Source organism: Rhamphochromis sp. 'chilingali', assembly GCF_963969265.1.
Source record: "Rhamphochromis sp. 'chilingali' genome assembly, chromosome: 13".
NCBI lineage: Eukaryota > Metazoa > Chordata > Actinopteri > Cichliformes > Cichlidae > Rhamphochromis > Rhamphochromis sp. 'chilingali'.
The window spans coordinates 5,733,878-5,750,610 of NC_137940.1; the positions used below are offsets into that span (position 1 = coordinate 5,733,878).

Sequence of the window (16,733 nt, forward strand, 5' to 3'; positions counted from 1 at the left end):
GAGTTGAACTAAATATAGGGGCTTAAATTCTGGTTTAGTTTGGCTGAACATGTGTTTAATTGTCTTGCAGTCAGTTGAATAAACGATCATTTGAATCTAGATAAAACTGATGTGAATAATTAAACTTCATTTCAGCACACACACACACACACACACACACACACACACACACACCTAAAATACTTTATGTGCGTTTTAAATAGTTTACATTTTTTGCATGCAAATTTTTTTATCAACCAGCGCTCGTCGTAGTAAACTTTCTTTCGTTTCCAAGGGAACGCCTCTTGATTACAACGCATGCGCGACAAATCTTCACCCTTTTCCGCGAACATCAAAACGCTTGTGCTTCCCCGTGTGGATGTTTTCTCAGCTGACATTTGTTCGTCAAATGAGGGCTTGTCAGGTGTTCATACCCGCTGTGGTCGCTCTCGGATTAATTGTTTCTCCTGTGTTTTGCCAAAATGTGAACTCAAGTGAAATTGGGACTCAGTTAAACGGCTCTGCCGCTGATTTCGGGGCATACAAAAAGCAGTTTCACCGCACGTATGAAGTAAGCAGCGAGGAATTTAGTCGCCGTCATCTCAGTTTTCAGGTATGTAAAGTGAGGGAGGCGTAGAAGAATTCTCAAGTGCCACACTTAGCAAGTGTGAAGTGCTCAGACAGAAAACTGAAAACAAACTGGGGGAGTACTTCTTGTTAGACCACGCCCACTCACGTAGAAGAAGGAAATACCGAAAGTAATTTTGGAAATTTTGGTGGATGTTACATTAAATATAGATATAAATATAAAAAGCATACAAATACTGGCATAAACTGAGATTAAGTGAAAATTGTACTACAACATTGGAACAATAGTTAACACTGGTGTTCCGAGTAACATGAGGGAGGTGAACATAAAGTTGCAGCTTAATAGCTGAAGTCGTATGAAATAAAAGCAGCTGTGCGATCAAGAACATTTAATTTAGTCTTTCACTCTTACCTGCTTCCTTATTTCCCAACTGGTCGCCACAGTTTTATACTGTGTATATTGATATAAGATAAGATAAGAGATAAGATAGAACTTTATTAATCCCTCGGGTGGGTTCCTCTGGGAAATTCGACTTCCAAAAAAAGCACAGCAACGACCGAAGTTACAGTTACAGAATTGTTATATATACACACACACACACACACACACACACACACACACACACACACATATATAAATACAGAGACAAATATAAATAAAATATACAAAGGGGATAAATAGAATAAATAGGAATAAAAAATAAAAATACAAGTGAATTGCACATTTCAAGTATTGAATCTATTGCACTGTTGACTATTTACAAAAAGTATTGCACAAGGTATTGTACAGTGAGGTGAAGAGGCACTACAGCTTAGTTGTTCCCCCCTCCTTTGTCCTCCTGTTTCCCCTCCCTCTCCCCTCCAGGGAGGAGTTAAACAGTCTGATGGCGTGTGGGACAAAGGAGTTTTTAAGTCTGTTAGTTCTTGTCTTGGGGAGAAGCAACCTGTCACTGAACAGACTCTTCTGATTGTTTATGGCCGTGTGCAGAGGATGCCCAGCATTGTCCATAATGTCCAGCAGTTTCTTTAATGTCCTTTTCTCTGCCACTGTCACCAGAGTGTCCAGCTTCATGCCGACCACAGAGCTAGCCCTCCTGATCAGTTTCTCCAGCCTGGATGAGTCCCTCTTTGCTGTGCTGCTCCCCCAGCACACCACAGCATAGAAAAGTACTCCAGCAACCACCGACTGGTAAAACATCCTCAGGAGCTTCCTGCAGATGTTAAAAGACCTCAGCCTCCTGAGGAAGTACAGTCGGCTTTGGGCTTTTTTATACAGGTGCTCTGTGTTGCATGACCAGTCCAGTTTATTGTCCACCCACAGCCCGAGGTACTTGTACTTGTTGACCACCTCCACCTCCTCCCCCTCTATCTGAACCGGCAGTGGACCTTCTCTGGACCTCCCGAAGTCCACAACCAGTTCCTTAGTCTTTGAGGTGTTGAGTTGCAGGTGGTTTGTGTGACTCCATGCGACAAAGTTCCTCACCAGACTTCTGTACTCCTCTTCCTGATCATCCCAGATACACCCCATGATGGCCGTGTCATCTGCAAACTTCTGAATATGGCATAATTCAGAGTTGTAGCAGAAGTCAGAGGTGTACAGGGTGAAGAGAAGAGGGGACAGCACAGTTCCCTGTGGTGCTCCTGTGCTGCTGACCACTGTGTCAGACGTGATGTCCTTCAGCCTGACGTACTGTGGTCTGTCGGTGAGGTAGTCGGAGATCCAAGCCACCAGGCAGGGGTCCACCTCCATCCTGTTCAGTTTTTCCTGAAGCATACAGGGCCGGATGGTATTAATGGATGGTATCTTTTATAAGCTGCTTAATATGTTTTAACATCTGTCAGCATAACATGCTTAGAGTTTTTTTTGGCTTTTATATTAACAATTGTGTGTTTTCTTAGTCAGAGTTGGATAAGAAAAGTTTTGAGAGGTTTCAAATACATAAATGTAGATTATTTTAATTTCCCTTTCTATCAAAAGTATTGAATATCTACATGAACAACTTATTTTAAAGACCAGAGTTTACTGTTATGTTTTTCTTTCCTTTCCCCCCCTCTCATTTAATATCATTGTACCGTTTCATTTGTGTAATTGCAGAGAGCTACAATACGGCACACCTATCTGAACTCATTTTCCACAGAAACACAGTCTGCCAAGTATGGTATCAACCAATTCTCTGACCTTTCACAGGAGGAATTCAGAGGTAGGTTGATATTTTGACATAGAGGTATGTTTAGTGAATCCTTTGGACATTTTATTAATTTATATTTCTGTCCTGCCTTTTGTTAAACTAGGCTGAGTCTGCAGAATCATAGTTTACACTTGTGTTTGTATAAAAAAAGAATGACTTTGAACTGTATCTTTTATCCACAGATCTGTACCTGGGAGCAGTCTATGAGAGAGCTCCTCTCTTCTCTGGACTGAGTGTAAAGGAGCTCCCAGACAAATTTGACTGGAGGGACAAGGCAGCCGTGGCACCAGTCCAGGACCAGCAAGCAGTAAGTTTTACACATGATACTGTAGGTATACTGTACATGTGGGAGGTTAGCTGGAGATGCTTTAGATGCAGAGACATAATTGGACATATAAAGTCATGCCTTTTCATTATTTATGAATAAAGCAATCAATCAACAAACAGGTACAGAATACCAAATACTACACAGGCTTTGATAATGAATGCAAGTCTTCACCAGTAACACAGTCAAAATTATGATGTAGACACTTGTCAGGTGATTCTTTGCTTTTCACTTTTAAGTAGGTGAAAATTTATGATGCCCTGTGCAAGAGACTTCAGTGCTTCAGTTTTAAGGGTGAATATACATTTAACACTTTTTAAACATTTTTTATTGTAATTTATTATTTTTCTCCCCACCAAAGTGAAAAAAGATGTGAAAATTGTAAAATAAAAGCAATTTTAAGTGGTTTTAGTTGATCATAAGCACCTTGAGGCAACTGTTGTTGTGATTTGATGCTATATAAATAAAATCGAATTGAATTGAATTTAAAAGCATCTAATTGAAAATAACACAGAGAAGACAAAACGCATCAAATGTTGACATGAGAATGTGTGGCTGGTATTGTAAGTGTAAGAATAACATTTCTTAACAGAAAAAGAATGTAGGGATTTCATCATATACATCTATGTGAGGGACAACTGAGATTTTGTACTGAAGATCATTGCATGGGCTCAGAGAGGACTCTGAAAATCGTTGTCACTGAACCCAGTGTATCCCTTCATCAACAGATTCAAGTTAAAAATTATTTTTCATCTATAGAGAAAGCGTATGTAAACAAGACCCAGAAACTCTTTCCCGTGTTCTGGACAATCAAAACTTGAAACTCTTTTTAGTAATCTCGAATGCCTAATCATCCAAGCTGAAATGTGGTAGCTTTGAAATATAGAATATTTAAGAATTTATGCAGACATTTTTTTTCATTTAAAAAAAAGTCTAACATTCTTGTTGTCACATGTCTCAAAGTGAGAATTAAGGTGAGTGGAAAGAGACTTTTTTTCCCAGATGGGTACATTGGGAACGCTCTTCAAATATGAAGCATTTAATATGAAGTACCAGAGAGGAAAAGGCATATTTGACTCAAAGGCGACCTCGGTAATGGTAGTGGAAGAGCAAAGGAGCAATGACAAGCTAAACCTCTGGAGCTGTTGCTCAGGGAGCAGAATGGACCTGGGGGTACAGAAGGGAGAGGGTTAGTGAGACGGAGTTGTTGCTTGTCCCTGCTGAAGATACACTTTTTGCTCTTTTTGTCCTTTATCTCTTTACTCAGTCAATTTGCCATAGGGGATGATGATATTGCTGTAAAACTGTTGTCCTAAGGGAGAGACATAACCGGTTCAGCTGAACGCCATCATGATCATATATTTTACTTTGCTCTATTCAGGTAAAGTTTCGCACTCCAGGGAGATGCACTAAATGACCACTCTCACCTACCACTCTCCTCTGCTGCGGTTTTACCGGTCAGATTTTTTTTTTCTCTAGCTCTGCCTGTGGACCTGCTGAGTTTTTATAGTACATAGATGGTGAGACAGAATATAAACTGCTGTAGGATGCACACAGACCCGATATATCAAACCACTCACATCTTGTTAATGCTTCTTGATCCATTTTTTTTTTTTACCTTTCTTGATTCCATGTTTGTGTCTTGAGAACATTTGATCACTTTAAAAGCAGATAGCCCTAATATTGTGTATACTCAGCACATACTTATGTTGAGACCAGGCAATATTGACTGATTTTGCTTTCAGCATTGATTTTAAGCCGTGAAACCATATTGAGCAGCAAAAATTGGATTTTAACAGAGAGCTCAGTTTTTCATTACATCTATGGGAATACATTTATGCCAAGTAAGTGAACTGAGCATGCAATATTAGGATGCCGTTTGGAGAATAATATTTGCTTGTGCAAATATTAAGCAAAAAAACAAAACACACAGAAGAATCCCTCACATGATGAACTAGTGTATGTACCAGCAAAAAAAGCAATACTGGTTTCAGGAAAGCATTTTTTAATCTATATCAGATATAAAATATGAGAAATTATTTTGCAGTCTGAATACAATAAATAAGCCATAGACATAAAACCTTAAATTAAGACCTTTAACTGAAGCAGATATTCACATTTTTCTGAAGCGTGTGCATACCTGTGGTTTTTCTGTCAGCAGATGGCAGCAGAAAACAATCGGTCACAGTCACATTATCACGTACCGCGAAGAGCATTTAGAAACTGAAGATACTTGATTAAACCGTCTAAAATCTTGTGTCAGTCTTATAACACTGGCAGAGGGCTTTTTAGATGATTATTATAGTAGGATTATATAGACAGATATGAATAGGTAGTTCATTTCCAGAAATAAATAAGAAATAGCTCCTTAGGATGGTACAGTGTGAATAGATTCTAGGTCAGGAGCTGGATCTAAATAATGCTTGCGAGATTTTTTCTTTTCTCTTTTGTCTCATTTCTGTAATTTTACCTTCACAGTGTGGGAGCTGTTGGGCTTTTAGTGTGGTTGGTGCCATACAGTCTGTCCATGCCATAGGAGGCTCACAGCTGGAGCAGCTCAGTGTGCAGCAGGTTGTTGACTGCTCCTACCAAAACGCAGGCTGTAATGGAGGCTCCACAACTCGGGCTCTGAACTGGTTAAAACAGGTATGCTGATAGTCACACAACGTTAACAGATTTTTAGGTCTTATAAAAGATGCTTCCAGAATCTTAGCTTATAATACCTGAAATGACCAAGGTTGCAATTAACATTTCTGTATCACTAAGGCAACAGGAGAAATTGAAAATATGGTACTGTCTAAAAGTCCGAGGCCACCTCTCATTTTTCTGTTCTTTGCTTCCAAGGTGCCAAACTTTCTAATATTTTGTAAGTGTCTTGAACAGTAATTCAACAATACTTTGTTCCTGTTTCCTGTTTAGTTGAATATATGAAAAATGCCAATGATAAGTTTTACAGGCATACAATATATTTTTGCACCAAGGTGATTTATAAAGAAAATTTAGCCAAAAACCAAAAAAGTGAGTAAACTGGACATATGGAGTACAAAAGAAGAAATGACAGTCCTTAAAAAATCTATCTACAGCAAATGAACATTATCTGAAAGTCATGTCCTTAAAAAATGGGTAAAAATCGAGCAAAAAGCTGACAGAGGACCTGAGAGATGCACCTGCACTTCAGATGATCCTTCTGCTGTTCACTGAAGCCTCATGGGAAATGTTCTCAGTGGATAGGTGGCTGTCAAGAAGCCATTTTTAAGAAAGGAAGAGAGTGAGATGGTGAGAAAAGACTGAAGTATGTCAGCTTAAACAAGAACTGGACTGAAAATCTGTGGCAACAGGTGGAGTGATGAATTCAGATGTGACATATTTGGTTTGGAGGAAGTGAGGAGAGGTACCACAGTGATTAGTAAAACATGGTGGAGGCTCTGTCGTGGTTTGGGGCTGCATTTCAGCCACTGGTGTTGGGGATCTTGTCAAAACACTATCAGTCAATGGGCTGGCCTCCAGAGAGCCTCTGTCAAGGTGTCACCTTGACAGAGCATATATATACTATATTCCCATATATCTTTGCATGTTTCAGTAAATTGCTGCACCTGCTTCCCAATTTTCCTAGCAAAATTTAAGGAAATGAGTGGGTGGCTTAAAACCTTTGCACATCACTGTAGAATCACACGATTTAAAACTTTAGCATCTATAAAATCTGTGTAACATTGTTTAGACATACACATTAAGAAAAATGAAATAAAACAGAAATGCTGTGTACTAATGTTCCTTATTTGCTTTGCAGACCAGAATGAAGTTGGTGAGTCAGTCTGAGTATCCCTATAAGGCCAAAACAGATATCTGCCATTTTTTCTCCCAGTCACATGGCGGTGTTGCCGTAAAGAACTTTACAACACATGACTTCAGGTGAGACTTTATTTTTTTATCAAGTTTTCTACAAGGAATAAAATATTAACTTCATAAATTTAAGGAGAATAACATGCAACTTTAATGTGGGTTTCATAAAGTACCAAGGACGGAGAAATGGGCGTGGGATTGGTTCTGTGCAATCACAGTGTTTACTCTGTCAACACAGACATCGATAACTCACTAGCACAGAGGTTCTTAACTCCGGGTCAGTTCTTTTGGCCCAAAGGTGAATCTGATTGTTTTTACTTAAAATTGAACAGAACAGGGACTTTGCTTCGTGCATATGTAATGCCTTCTGTTGTTATTGTTATTTTGCCTTCTCAGTATAATACTTTCATAGCTAGGCTCTGAACCCACTGTTAGAGCAGATTTAACTGAGCATCCAAGTAACCTAAGATGATGTTTATTGTTTATTATTATTTATTTATGTGCAATCTTTTAAACAATAGTATACATTTTAATTGTTTAATTGTTGAAACTGTTGTTTTCGTGATGTTTTTCTGCCAAACATGAATGAATTTGTTAAAAACATGGAGGGCTGCCATGTTTCTTCTAATATTTTTATTACAGTGTCAGTATGCAACCATGACCTTGAATGGTACAAACCTCATTTATCATAGACTCCATATACTGGAAAAGAGTCTTGGTAGTGATAATTTACTGTGCTAAAACACAGCAAATTATCACAACCACGACTAGTAAGAAACAGGAGTACTGTCTGCCTGGCAATAATTCTGCAAGTAGTAGCAACTCTCTTGGTGCAAAGTAAAAGAACTACAAATCACTTGTCAGGGAAATGGGGGGACAAGTGAGCTGAGATCTGCAGTACCATCAACTGGCCTTCAATACCATGGAGGCAGAGTGCCTCATCAACCTGTGCTTTGTAGGATACAGCCATGGGAAGCTGGAGAAAGGAGAGTTAAACTTGAGAATAGATTTGTACTGCTGCTGCAGGACCCTGGATCTCTGTGAGATGGCCTAGATAACCTCTTATCTTCACACAGCAGTTTAAGGACTTAAAGTAGTAATGGAAGTAAAAGACTACAGGGAGAAATAGCAACTAGACCTCAGACTCTGAATGTGGTTGATTTTGCTTCTTTAACTCAAGAGCGATTCAAAAATATACTGCTTTTCTAAACTCAGTAATCGGGTTGGACACCCAGCTATGAAAAATGTACACATGGACCAAATCCATTTTGGAAACAAATAAAACAATCAGCATTTTTGTAATGGGATTTTACCAACATGTTGTTCATTCTACTTTAATATGGAGGCATTTATCAGAGAAGTTCATAAACTCAACTGATTATTTCAACTACATGCACACTCCATGAAGTGCTTTAAAAAACAAACAACAACAAACATCTTTTTTACATTCATCTTTTTTAGTGGAGTTGAAATTTGTGTTAACGAGTCAAAAGTAAAACAGTCAGCCACCCCAGCTGCTACCTGACAAAAGTTAAATACATGATGAATGCCATAGCCAGGAGATTCTCACTCTGTATACTGACTACCAAGGTTTGGAATTCACAAAGGTTTGCAGAAACTCAGTGATACTTCATTTCTATATCATAAATATTTCTTGTTTTCACCAAAGCCTGTCAGACAGCCTCGGGCCTCTCAGTCGCTGCTGCCAGAATTGTAACAAGAGGTTAGAATTTAAGGTGATATTCTTAAATCGGACACTTTCAAGTTCTGTTGCTGGTTTATAAATCACTTAGAATCAAACTAGGTTAGGCTGCCTTCTGCTAGTGTGCTGCATACAGATGGAAACAACTTCCTTCCTGATGATATATCATGCACGCCAATCTAGCCACTTTCAGATTTAACCCAAAAACTCACTTGTTCTCCCTTGTTTGTGATGGATTGGTTTCTGTGTTTTATAGTTGTTGTTTTCAGGTCAGCTTCTAATGGCATAACTGCAATGTAGATTTATTCATAGCGGACTGTTATGTTCATATTTTATTTTCTTTGGATGCATTTTATTTCCTTTTGCATACTTACCTGTCATTCCGTGCTCTTATATTTATAGTTTATTGTGGCTCACTGTTTTTGAATGACAGTTTTGATGCTTCCCTTTGTCCGTGTAAAGCAGTTTAACTTCCCTCTGTTTGAAGTGTGCCATGTAAATAAAGCCACTTTGCCTTCCTAAACAGAACTTGAAAGTGAAGCGCTGATATTGAGATTTATTGCATATCAACACAATGTTACTTAAATTCCTCATGTTCTCTCATCCACAATTCACTGATCCAGTCTAAACATTTTCCTTAGACCTGTTTGTGTCTTCTGAGGGGTCTCAACGTTAGGTCACGGAGTTTATCAAGCTGCTGGAATTGGATGTTTCTGCAGGGTGGAGACTTGGGGAGGTCACAGAGACGGCTAATCTCATGGTTAAACCAGATTTTTACTGCTGCAAAACACCATAAAGTTTTAACACAACCTCACCATAAACCCAAATGACTTTATTCTGACTTTCTTCGGTATAGATTTGGCACAAACAGGGGCTTCGAGCACCATATGTAGTAAGGCTGGCAGAGTACAGCGTGACATAACCCCAGCGGGAATCATCTTGTGGAAGGACAGAGAGTGTAACTGAAGAGGCCAGTTTTTGAGCAACAAACTGACGGGAGAAAATGCACCACATTTAGTAAAAATCAAACAAAACTGATGTACTGATAATTGAAGTTGATTAGTTAAATATTCTTGTACAACATTTAACTGCCTGACTTTACATTAGAGTAGTAACGTAATTATAAGAACACGTTGTGCTGTGTTTTTTTTTTTTGTTTTTTTTTTTCCCCAGTGGTCAAGAGAAGGCAATGATGGGTCAGCTAGTACAATATGGCCCTTTGGTTGCTATTGTGGATGCTGTAAGCTGGCAAGATTACCTGGGAGGCATCATCCAATACCACTGCTCCAGCCAATGGTCCACCCATGCTATTCTGATTGTCGGCTATGACACTACCGGTAAATACTACCACATGTCACATTTAAGTGAGACAAAGTATTTTGAATAGTTTAAAAAATATGACTTTATAATTTATTTGAGCTAACACAATTTTCGATTTTTAGAGGTTTGTAATCCACTGTGAAAGTAGTTTAAACCTGCATTTGATCAGAGTTTTTAGCTTATTTCGAATCCTTAAAAATACATTTTTTCTTTCAAGAGAAATATGAGCCAGCAGGAGGAAAAAGTTTTACATGTCAGATCTGAAGACTAAATAAAATTAAAATGTTTTAATTTCTCAAGGTCCTAAGAACCAAAGTTCCTTATTTCATCTCAACTCTTTTACAACTCCTGCTTGTCTAGTTGCAAGTAATTTACGAGATTAAAGCAGAGTATGAGTTTTCTTTTTAAAATTGCCTTATTTACAGTGTATCATTAAGTATTTTGCTATTTCACCTTGTACCCTAATGCCCTGTTCTCTTAGCATACAGTGATCAAAGGTTAGCTGAAATTGTAATCATTAACAATTTGTGTACTCATGTTGACGTGATGTACCAGATGTTCTGTTTAGTTCGATGTTTATCTACTTCTTTTGGGATCCAGAAAGTGGACACTTATGAATATTAGAGGCTAAACACTAGTTTGGTTACAGCTGTGTGGTAGCAGCTATCTCATACTTTATTTATGGGCATAGTTTAGACAAAAATACTTTACATTTATTAACATCAATTATTTCAAACACTTCTGTTTTCTAGGTATTACGCAAGCATTGGAGTGATTATGCAACAGTCTAATGTGGGTGCAGCACACATACTAAACACAAGTAGATCTTCTTTACCTAGTAAATAATTCAGTCTTAAATGCATGCTGTCTTTCAGGGGACATTCCGTACTGGATTGTGCAGAACTCCTGGGGAACAAGATGGGGAAATGAGGGCTATGTTTATATAAAAATAGGTGGTAACATTTGTGGTGAGTTTGACCTTTGATCTTGACATTTTATGTTTATATGATCTTTCAGCTTAAGATGGGTGCACTGAAGTGTCCAGAATCTCCTTGGGGAATAACAGTATTTCTCTATTTTCTTTTTCTTTTTGCAGGCATTGCAGATTCAGTGGCAGCTGTTTTTCTTTGACGTGTGTGTGTGTGTGTGTGTGTGTGTGTGTGTGTGTGTGTGTGTGTGTGTGTGTGTGTGTGTGTGTGTGTGTACCAGTGCCAAAATTCAAATCATTCATCTGTTTGCTTTCGAGTACCACTTTAAAATAAAATAAAATACTTTTATAAAATACTTTATTAATAAAGTACCAAATAAAATACTTCATACTGTTGGCAAGTGTTGAATTTTAATAGAACAATAAAACACATCACTGCAAAAATACAATAACATGAATTGTTCCATCATATAAAACACATCTTATTAAATACATACAGATATATGTCATAGGTTATGAGTCATACATTTGGCTATAAAGATATTTCATTAATGAGTGCATAAATACATGACAAAATTAATTTAAAACTTTACAAAAACAACAACAACATTATGTACAATTTTATGGTTCATATTTATTCTGTGCAAATGGTTTTGTTTTAGACGTTGATGTGTTTGGTTCATTGGTTCATCATTTGCTGTACACCTTTATGCACTCAAGACACATCTGAGTAGTCTGAAATGGCTCCTTCCATGACACCATCACTGTGCTGAGATGAAAGATGATCCATTTTTGTAAAAACTCATCATCGCCACCAGCGTTGTCCTTGCACTCACAGTTTGATCACTGCTCTCACTGATCTGTTTGCTTTCAGGTCAATCTCAGCCAATTTACATAAATTTATTGAGGAAACATCTGAGCACCTCTTATCAAGGAGCCATCTGCAGTACTTTGTGGCTCACTGTCAAGATTAAAGTAAAATAGTCTTAATTTGGCTGTTTAAATATTTGATTTATTATCTGTCAGACATTGCATCATAAGCCTGCAGCATAATTTATCTTGATTTTCTCTTGTTTGCTAAGCATTAATATGTACAAACGTAGTTACTTTGTTACGTTTACTGTTTTTGTGCATTTATGTGTGATGTAAAGACATCACGCCTTCAAATCAACCCGTCTGCGTTATTCTTCACTCCAACATCCAGTTCACCTAATGTCAAATTAAAATACCACATGACCTCGAATTTCATCTCACCTAGATTTGAAATCCTTCTTAATAATATATAGTGTTTGATAAAACTGGCCATATGTTGAATTGCCTCCATTCATGAAAACACATACACTTCATATTTCAGTGTATGAGTTCTTTAAAGGTACACTGACAAGATGCCATGCATTGTTTCTCATGAACATCAACAAAATGTATTTCTTTGACCTGATTTTCACCTCTCATTGAACTAAATAATCCGCTGCTGGGAGATCTGTTTAAGTGAAAAAGCCTGGACAGACGAGTGAGATGCACTCTAATCCGAGTCGTCACTGCTGCAGTAGGAGCTGTCGCAGCACTCAGCCGTGTACAAAAAAGTGTGAATGTTGGGATTCAGCTTGGGTACCCAGTGGCGAGGCACCAGGAATGTTGCCAGGTTGAAAAGGTCCACAAAAACTTTGTATCGGTCACTAATTAAAAAGATCAAATATAGAATGATTTATTTAGTATGTGCTGAATTTCGTCTTCTGAGAAGCAAAAAATAAACTGCGGTTCACATTTTATTTTACTCTTGTGTTGTTTCTTTGAACTTTAAATATATTGTCACTGTGCATTACAGAAGGAGCTGCTACATGACAAGTTAATTAAGATAAGCAGAGTAGCACTGTGCTGTCTTTATCTAAATTAACTCTGAAGTGTTTCGGATACTTGCTGTGTGAAAATAAATGTCTAATCATAACATTATTTTACATCATACAATACCTGACAGTTGATCTAAGATAGTGGTAGCCAGACGACCCCCCTGTGCCAGCTTTGCTGCCAATCATCCGGTGAACCATGCACACATGATTGTCTACAAAAAAGTAGGGGAGAAAACATCCAGGAATAGCCAGTGTTATTTTGTCCATTGGCGATAGGTTGTATTGATCAGCGGGCATGGAGGATGTTATAAGGTTCTTCTGCCTCTTGGGTTCAAATCTAACTTTAAAGTTTAGTAACTTTGTAGGCTTCTTTGTTAGTCCAGTTCTGCCCTTGGGCAAAAACAACACACTGTAGAAAACAAATATACTTTCCTTTCCCCTCAAACTTTCTTACTCTGTTTACACGTAGCAAGCAATGGTGATGCCTCGGTACTTACATCTCCATTTCGTCATGAGGGTGTCGATATCCATGAGGGATGTGAGCAGCTGGAAGGGAACCTGGAACCTTGGCTCCTCCCTTAAAGGTAAAAAAAAGAAGAAGATTTTATGTTTCACAGATTATAATGTAAAAAACAACAACTATTTTCTCTACATATCAGCTATAACATGAGCACAACTATCACCTGTTCACTACCACCAGTAAGTTACCGTATTAAATTTTGCATCTGTTATCACCTTCCACTAACTTCAGTTACCTCTGTTGACTTTTGCATAGACTCAGTAAATCTCAAGTGACAATGTGTCCTTACCGCAACCATTTGAAAGAAAAAAAAAGCTGGTTACCACACCTTTTAATAAAGCTTACATTTTCAGGCAGGTTTCACAAAGGGGCCTGTGATATGGAAAATTTATGTGGGAAGAACAAATGAGTACCCTTGCCTCAGGGACTAGCACTGAGGCGTTCTTGTGCAAGACTTTCCACTGAAGCTGTTTGCAGCCTCCAGGTGTTAACAACTTAAAACTATGAATAGGAAGCAAATATAACATACAGTGTCACCACTAGACCATTAAAGGTGAGGAAACCTAAAACAAACTAAACATACCTGTAGAAGTATATCATCAGAGCACCTTGCAGAGCCTTGTAAGAGAGTCTCCTCTCACCTTGTTAACGAAAGGGAAATTTTTTATTTTCAAGGTAACAAGAAATGTTGGTGTTTACATCCTTTTGTAAACTAGAGTTTCAATTTTAAAGTCCACACCTTGCACAAGATAAGCTTCACTTTGTGTTAAATAGAGGCTGTAAATAAACATGATAAAGCCTCGGTGATTATGGCATCTGATTAAACACTTACCCTTGCTGACAAGGTGATCGTGGCGCTTTTCGTCAAACAGAGATGTGAAAAGCTCCCTCTGTCTGACCATCTCTGCCATCAGTTCCTCTTTCTCTTCAGAATCAGGCATTTTCTTTAAAAGAAAATATGGGAGGAAAAAAACAGCCGTCTCTGTCAGTCATCGGTGTACTCCAGGGACAGCAAAAAAAGAAAAAGAAAAAAAGTTTGTTCTGAAAGCTGGAGCCATCTCTTACCTCAATTTTCTCCTTCTCCTGATTTAACCCATCAAGTATATTGATTTCCAGCCTTTGCCAGAAATTGAAGCCATCCACCTCCAATCCAGGAGTTCTCTCCAGCCACTCCTGAAAGAACAGCCCAGGGTTTATACTCACATGTATGCTCTAGCACAGGGGTGAGCAATTAATTTCGCCAAAGGGTCACATGAGAAATTGGGACTGTCGTAGAGGGCTACACCATGGAGCTTATAGAGAGACAAAATTAATATTGAGCAGAAATGGGTTCAGTTTATTGGTTTGGCCCTTTACAAAAGTCCCAGTTTGTCATGTGGCACCTTGGCAAAATTAATTGCCCACCAGTCCTCCAACAGGACAAAGAACAACAAATTCATGTGTTTTCATTACTTACTAACTAAATCAAAAATGGTAGCCCTTCCACATGTATGTGGCTGTAAAACATACCTCAACTAACTTTAAAAGTGTTGGTTCCTGCTCAGTGGAGAGCAGCATCTCACTGTCATGACCTTTAAAGTTGTCCCTGTAATGGCGTCTGTTGTATGGAACCCTCAGGTTGTCTGGAACTCCAATTTTGTTCTCCAAGAGCCGAAACTGGAGGCTTTGGAAGCCAGAGGCCGGAGACAGGTATTCCCTGTATACACAAATAAGCATGCATGTACACAGTTAAGCCAGAGTGCAACGTTGTGGAGGAGTGCATGTTATATTGCTTTTTGGAGAGGAGTTTACCTAAAGTCAAAAAAGTCCAAGGCTGTCATTGTTTCCAAAACTGCAAACTGGTCAACCAACAGTCTGAAGATCATCACAACCCTGTGGATGCGAGTGTTGACTTTGAGCATGTTACGTTCGTCTCGGACCTTCAGAGGAAGAGCAAATGTTAGGGGAATTATTGCTGATCATATTTAAGCTTGCAGGTCAGGAAACAGTCTAATTAAATAACTAGTTCTTTTTGTATTTCCAACAATATTTTTTACAAGTATAACATATAATGTATATTTCTACCTAAGCAAGATATTAAATTACAACTGCTGTTCTGCTATTAGTCTGTAAATACCTGATCACAAATTTTAGTATGACTAGTGAATGTAATTTTTTAAACAGAGGCACTGAGTGATTGTGACGGTGTTCTCCACTGATGGTTTTCTTTAAAATGCATTTTAAATCCTTCATCTTATTGACTTCATTTTTCTTATTAGCACTCAATCTTTAACATTTGCAGTGTGCATCTAAAAGTAGTAGCAGCAGTGCAAGATACATTTCATTTTTCTCTGTTTTAATTATGAATTTACAATTGCTTAACCTTCTGTTACCACAGAAATATAACTTACATGACCGCTGATGAAGATCTCTCGCACAGAGTCCAGTTCAAACAAAATCTGTTTGAACCAAAGTTCATAGGCTAAAATAATAATAAAAAAAAGATCTTTAAGCGTCATAAATATATATAAGTATTTTATTTTGAGGTAAGGACAAAGGTCAGTAAGCAGTCAAGGCTTTTACATTTTTCTATTCACTGGTGGAGAAAGAGAGAAATGAAGGAAAAAAAGGTTGAACTATTTCTATTAGTGTGCAGCGGCTTCTCACACTAAGTGGATGCAACCAAAAACCTCCATATCCTTCACTATAGGGGTGAAAGAGTCTCCCTTTAATTTAAAATTGATTTTCATTTTTCACCTGTCTCTAACTGTCTGTAAACAAGGTGAATGATTTACAATCAAATCAACATTTAAGTAAAGTTCATGACTGGATTCAATTTTGCTTTCTTGAGAAAATGAGAAAAAAATAATTTCAAACAAAATGAAGCTCAACTTACCTTGATGGGTGACAATGAAGAGGTGCTCATCATGGATCTTATCGGCTTTTAGTTCACTTTGCAGAACCTGAGCTGTGAGTATTTTGTCGAGCTGAGGGTTGGAAAGAGAGAAATCAATTGATATAAAAACTTTGATTGAACAACAAATGCAAATTTCAGTACAAATATAGATTTGTACCTGCAGGTAGTCTCCATAGATAATTCCTCCTCTACTGGCCTTGTTGACCCCTGCCTGGGAGTCATCCTCATCTTCTTCAGTTTTGGGAGGTTTATTTTTGAATAACCTGGAGTACAAAGAGAACACCTCTGGTTACTTGTTTTCCCATCAACAAGATTAGAAATGTAGGTAACATTTTTCTATTTAATGTATGTGAAAAAAGGGGATAAAAATCCAAGAGTGTAAGTGTGATTAAAAATATGAACGCACAAATGCTTCTTCTCAAAGTACGGACATCCACTCATGACTTATTCAAATCGGTGGCAGCAAAGATGTATCCTTGTTCATTGACTAATATTTACTAAAAGAGTTTTCAACACAATCCGAATTTTTAAAGACTTATCTTGTCCAATCAGTCACAAGTATACAGTTACCATCCGGCCCGCCTCTATTTTTCCCTTGG

General features: G+C 38.0%; 2 protein-coding genes across 2 annotated transcripts; one reads left to right on the forward strand and one right to left on the reverse strand.

Annotated features, from left to right (window-relative positions):
- Positions 1 to 297: 297 nt before the first annotated feature.
- ctso (cathepsin O) lies at positions 298 to 11,147 on the forward strand (the record flags this gene model as incomplete). The annotated part of the gene is given in 9 exon segments (XM_080900971.1): positions 298 to 363; positions 365 to 592; positions 2,663 to 2,768; positions 2,939 to 3,063; positions 5,560 to 5,727; positions 6,869 to 6,990; positions 9,797 to 9,960; positions 10,819 to 10,911; positions 11,040 to 11,147. Coding segments are annotated over 9 exon segments (1,107 nt in total). The 3' UTR covers positions 11,075 to 11,147.
- On the reverse strand, positions 11,076 to 16,575 carry tdo2a (tryptophan 2,3-dioxygenase a; the record flags this gene model as incomplete). Its single annotated transcript, XM_080900970.1, has 12 exons — positions 11,076 to 12,547; positions 12,840 to 12,930; positions 13,216 to 13,295; positions 13,822 to 13,879; positions 14,071 to 14,182; positions 14,304 to 14,411; positions 14,748 to 14,934; positions 15,030 to 15,157; positions 15,629 to 15,699; positions 16,114 to 16,204; positions 16,292 to 16,397; positions 16,541 to 16,575. The coding sequence occupies 12 exons, from the start codon at positions 16,573 to 16,575 to the stop codon at positions 12,394 to 12,396; spliced, it is 1,221 nt and encodes a 406-aa protein (XP_080757096.1). The 3' UTR covers positions 11,076 to 12,393.
- Between the last annotated feature and the right edge of the window lie 158 nt (positions 16,576 to 16,733).